At 35.8% G+C, this 5,212-nt stretch overlaps 1 protein-coding gene across 1 annotated transcript; it reads left to right on the top strand.

Moving 5' to 3' along the window:
* The first annotated feature begins 3,393 nt into the window (after window positions 1-3,393).
* On the top strand, window positions 3,394-3,936 carry LOC110463684. Its single transcript, XM_021518483.1, has one exon. The coding sequence runs from the start codon at window positions 3,394-3,396 to the stop codon at window positions 3,934-3,936; it is 543 nt and encodes a 180-aa protein (XP_021374158.1).
* The last annotated feature ends 1,276 nt before the right edge of the window (window positions 3,937-5,212 follow it).

Raw genomic sequence — 5,212 nt, 5'->3', positions numbered from 1 at the left:
AGCACGTGTATGAAAGGGGTGTTTTCCGCAGGAAATTGAACTGTTACAGGTTCAACTTTTCACATTTTTAGCACCATTGCGGTTTTTTGCACAAATACCGCAGGGATTCATATTCGGCATGATGAGGAAAATCGACGGGAAATTAAATAAGTTAAATATATTACTAGTTAACAAAGAATCCTTATATCAAATATATTACTAGCTAAAAAAGTAACCTCGTATCAAATATATAAATAAGTTGAATATTTATATATATATATACACAATTTATAGTTAAGCACTAAAAACGCAGCGACCGATAAACGACGGAGTTAAATATATCACTAGCTAACACAGAAACCTTATATCAAATATATCATTAGCTAACACAGAAACCTTATATCAAATATATCACTAGCTAACACAGAAACTTCGTATCAAATATATAAATGAGTTAAATATTAATACATATATATACACACACACACAATTTATAGTTAAGCACTAAAAAGCAGCGACTATTATGATCACATAAAGTTTGTTTGTTTGTTTGTTGATTCTGTTTAACGTCCTATTAACAGCTAAGGTCATTTAAGGACGGCCTCCCCTGTGTGCAAGATGCATGCGTGTAGTGTATGTGTGTGTATTTTGGGAGGCTGCGATATGTTCGTGTTTGTCTCCTTGTGATAGCGCGGAACTGATGCCGACTTTATAGTGCTACCTCACTGAAACATACTGCCGAAGACACCCAGCAGGACGCCCCACCCGGTCACATTATACTGACAACGGGCGAACCAGTCGTCCCACTCCTAATTTNCAAATTTAGTCGCCTCTTACGATCATGCAATTGGGGGCAGCAGGTACAATTCTTACATCCTACCTGCAGGGACTGATCACATAAAGAATGATATATTTCAATAATCTGTTTACAACGTAGCGACTATTAATAAGAAGTATATTCTGATTTTTATGCTCATACAAGCGCTAAAACCCTGAAATACAATAATAGGTTATTTTCTGTACAATCGAAACTATAATCGAATACTTACCAAGAGCGTAACACGATTGATAAACTGTCTGATACAATAATTGAAAACTGTTATTTGACTTTACTATTATTAAATACTAATTTAGAACGTAACACGATTGATAAACTGTCTTATACAATAATTGAAAACTGTTATTTGACTAGTATACATTAGAACGTAACACGATTGATAAACTGTCTTATACTTTTGTTTGTTTGTTTGTTTGATTTTGTTTAACGTCCTATTAACAGCTAAGGTCATTTAAGGACGGCCTCCCTTGTGTGCAAGATAATTGAAAACTGTAATTTGACTTTACTATTATTAAATAATAACTTAGAACGTAACACGATTGATAAACTGTCTTATACAATAATTGAAAACTGTAATTTGACTATATGTATACTATTATTAAATACTAACTTAGAACATAACACGATTGATAAACTGTCTTAAACAATAATTGAAAACTGTTATTTGACTTTACTATTATTAAATACTAACTTAGAACGTAACACGATTGATAAACTGTCTTATACAATAATTGAAAACTGCAATATGACTAGCATACATTAGAACGTAACACGATTGATAAACTGTCTTATACAATAATTGAAAACTGTAATTTGACTATATGTACACCATTATTAAATACTAACTTAGAACGTAACACGATTGATAAACTGTCTTATACAATAATTGAAAACTGTAATTTGACTATATGTATACTATTATTAAATACTAACTTACAACGTAACATGATTGATAAACTGTCCTATACAATAATTGAAAATTGTTATTTGACTTAACTATTATTAAATACTAGCTTAGAACGTAACACGATTGATAAACTGTCTTATACAATAATTGAAAACTGTTATTTGACTATATGTATACTATTATTAAATACTAACTTACAACGTAACATGATTGATAAACTGTCCTATACAATAATTGAAAATTCTTATTTGACTTTACTATTATTAAATACTAGCTTAGAACGTAACACGATTGATAAACTGTCTTATACAATAATTGAAAACTGTATTAGCATCAAATACGATAATCTATACCCTTACGTACTAATACAATATTCACTTACCTGACCTCCAAGAGCCTTTGTGGGAGTAATGATAGTTGATTCTGTACCTATATTTATACCACCCTACACAGTAACGAGCTTGTACCATCCACTCTCAATATGTAACACGCCGGTACCTTTGATATTGCTACTCACTTATATTTCATATTCTGTATTACTTTCGTCTTTCTCTACATAGCTTTTTTTCAAAGCGCTCATAATAATAACACAAGCTAAGAACTTAAAACATCTCGTTAGCGTGTCAATCACGAGCAAACCATAACACGCCGGTACCTTTGATATTGCTACTCACTTATATTTCATATTCTGTATTACTTTCACCTTTCTCTACATTGATTTTTTACAAATCGCTCAAAATAATAACACAAGCTAAGAACTTGAAACATTCCGTTAGCGTGTCAACCACATGCAAACCATAAACTCGTCAGCACATTTGAAATCATTTTCTGTTGTTGATTATTGAAAATCATTTGAAGAAATAAATATAATCGTTAAATCAGACATATTAAAAAACACGCCCATAATGCGATTTACATGTATTTGTCCGGCAGATATTATATTCAGCTGAAATAAAAATAAAGAAAATCCAGAATTGTGTTTTAGTCACTTAGTCGAGGCATCTTCAAAATGTTCAATGTATTGTATAACCACATTGTTGACCGTTTTGGTCTACAATGGTAGTTAAAAAAAGCGCTATTTTTATTTAGAAAATGTACCTGTATTCTTGCGCAATACAGATTGCACGCGCATATAATGCAGTGCCTCGGAAACAGTCGTAAATTATTAATATACAAGCTATATCGAAGTCTTGCTATAAGCGTCTTGTTACTGTATAATGAGATTGTGATCTGTTTTTTATCAACAAAAGTGTATAATCGCATTTCATTTTCACAAATTTTATCATATATAACTACATATATTTAAACGATTTGTGCAGTATTGATCAATATGTATATTTCTATATGCTTTTATGCAATTTGCATTTGGTTATAAATTGAATTCGTACCGAGTAACGATGAGTGAACTAACGCGTGCCGGCGTTATATTTGTCCCCGCTCGATTGCACTAGATAATTCAGGCCAATTATCACAACAGTCGCGCACCTGTCCAATATCATTGACATAACCAGGTATTTGTCGGTAATTATCTAATAAGTGTCACCCCTCCCCGCATATCGCAAGCACCACAGGTAATTGTCGGCTTAATGTTTAATTGCGGGGCGGGGCACGCATCGACGTGTAGTAAGTATATAATAAGTAATGACAGTTGTGTAGTTACTCTTGCATCATGACTCTTGAGAAGACATCCCGAAGCATCGTCCGTTACCTTCATCACAACACAGCTGCCCCGAGAGACTCCGCCGGATATGTCCAGCTACTGGTCATATGCCAGTTATTTCAAGTTTCGAGAACTGCTGTCCTGGAAATAGTGGAGAGAGTTGCCAAAGACAGACTGAACCTCTCACCTTGCCAACAGCTGATCAGGGCATGCAGTGGCCACTCCACAGACGACGTTGACGTAGGGAACATCAGCCAGTATGAAATCACCGACTACAGGGATGTCTGCTACTGTGTGCACGGCACTACAAGATCAGTTTATGAAAATATCAAGATATCTGGCCTCAGCAGGATGAAGCGACAAATGATCCAGTTTGCAGACTGTAAGGATACGGTGAAACGGCATTCAACCGTTCTAATACATCTTGATGTCAAACGATATCTTGCAAAAGGAGAGAAACTATGCCGCCTTCAGAATGGAACCTTGGCAGCCCCGGGAAACGCCAAAGGAATGATGAAGACAAGCTTTTTTCACCGGGTGCAGTTCTTATGAACTTGCAAACAAAACGGCCCTTTTTAGGGCCACCAAAGTCTCTAAAAGGGTCCATTGATGCTCGAAATTACGCACTTCTCCCTGTCCCGGCCTGTCCGCTCTGATTTACGCATTCCCTGTCCAATATTGTAAAAAAGCACCCATGTCCTGTCTCCGCTCGTAATTACGCATCCCAACCTCTCATAAAGTTGTTACTGCTCTGAATTACGCATTCCCTGTCCAGTATTGTAAAAAAGCACCCATGTCCTGTCTCCGCTCGTAATTACGCATCCCAACCACTCATAAAGTTGTTACTGCTCTGAATTACGCATTCCCTGTCCAATATTGTAAAAAGCACCCATATCCTGTCTCCGCTCGAAAGTTAAAAATATTTATGAATCCGAAGACAAGTAAAAAATATTGATTAACGAATTATCGGGCTCGCGAACACTTACCTGGACACTCATTCCTCCGTGGACACTCAATCCAACCTCGTGAAAATAGTATTTACCGACGTATTTCGGTACTTTATACTGTTACGATCGAACTTTAATTTTGTACACACCTAGATATATGAACAATATTTAAGAATCAGAAGAGAAAAATGAAAAAAAAACTCATAACGAACTCCCGGGCGCGCAATAGCAAAAGATAAATAATACAATTATCCAATGGAACATCCGCGGATTAAAGGCAAATATAGAAGAATTTCAGAATCTATCAAAAGAATTTAGACCCGCCATTTTTTGTCTACAAGAAATCATGCTCAAAAACCCAATCACGCTTAGAAATTTCTCACTCTACACTAACATTCCAACTGTAGTTAGCAGAGCAGCAGGTGGCGCAGCGGTAGCTGTCCATAAAAATATTCCTCACAGAATGATCAAGTTAAACACAAATTTACAGGCTGTTGCTGTCTGTGCAACATTACACAGACAAATAACCGTCTGTTCAATTTATCTCCCTCCGAGTATTGTTTTCACTTGTGAGCAACTCAATAATCTCGTCTCCCAGCTCCCAACACCATTCATAATCCTCGGTGATTTTAATGGTCATAATAGCCTGTGGGGCTCTCCCAACACAGACGAGAGAGGAAGACGTATTGAGGAATTTATAGATAAAAACAACTTGTGCCTTTTTAACAACAATACCCCTACTTATTTACACCCTGCTACAGGCTCTCGTACCCACATTGATCTATCATTATGCCATCCATCCATTTTACTTGACTATGACTGGAGGGTAAATGATGATCTTTGTGGGAGTGACCACTTCCCAATTTTTCTTCAGAATATTG

This window comes from Mizuhopecten yessoensis, unplaced genomic scaffold (genome assembly GCF_002113885.1).
Source record: "Mizuhopecten yessoensis strain PY_sf001 unplaced genomic scaffold, ASM211388v2 scaffold10921, whole genome shotgun sequence".
Lineage (NCBI taxonomy): Eukaryota > Metazoa > Mollusca > Bivalvia > Pectinida > Pectinidae > Mizuhopecten > Mizuhopecten yessoensis.
This window is presented reverse-complemented; position numbering and strand designations above follow the sequence as displayed.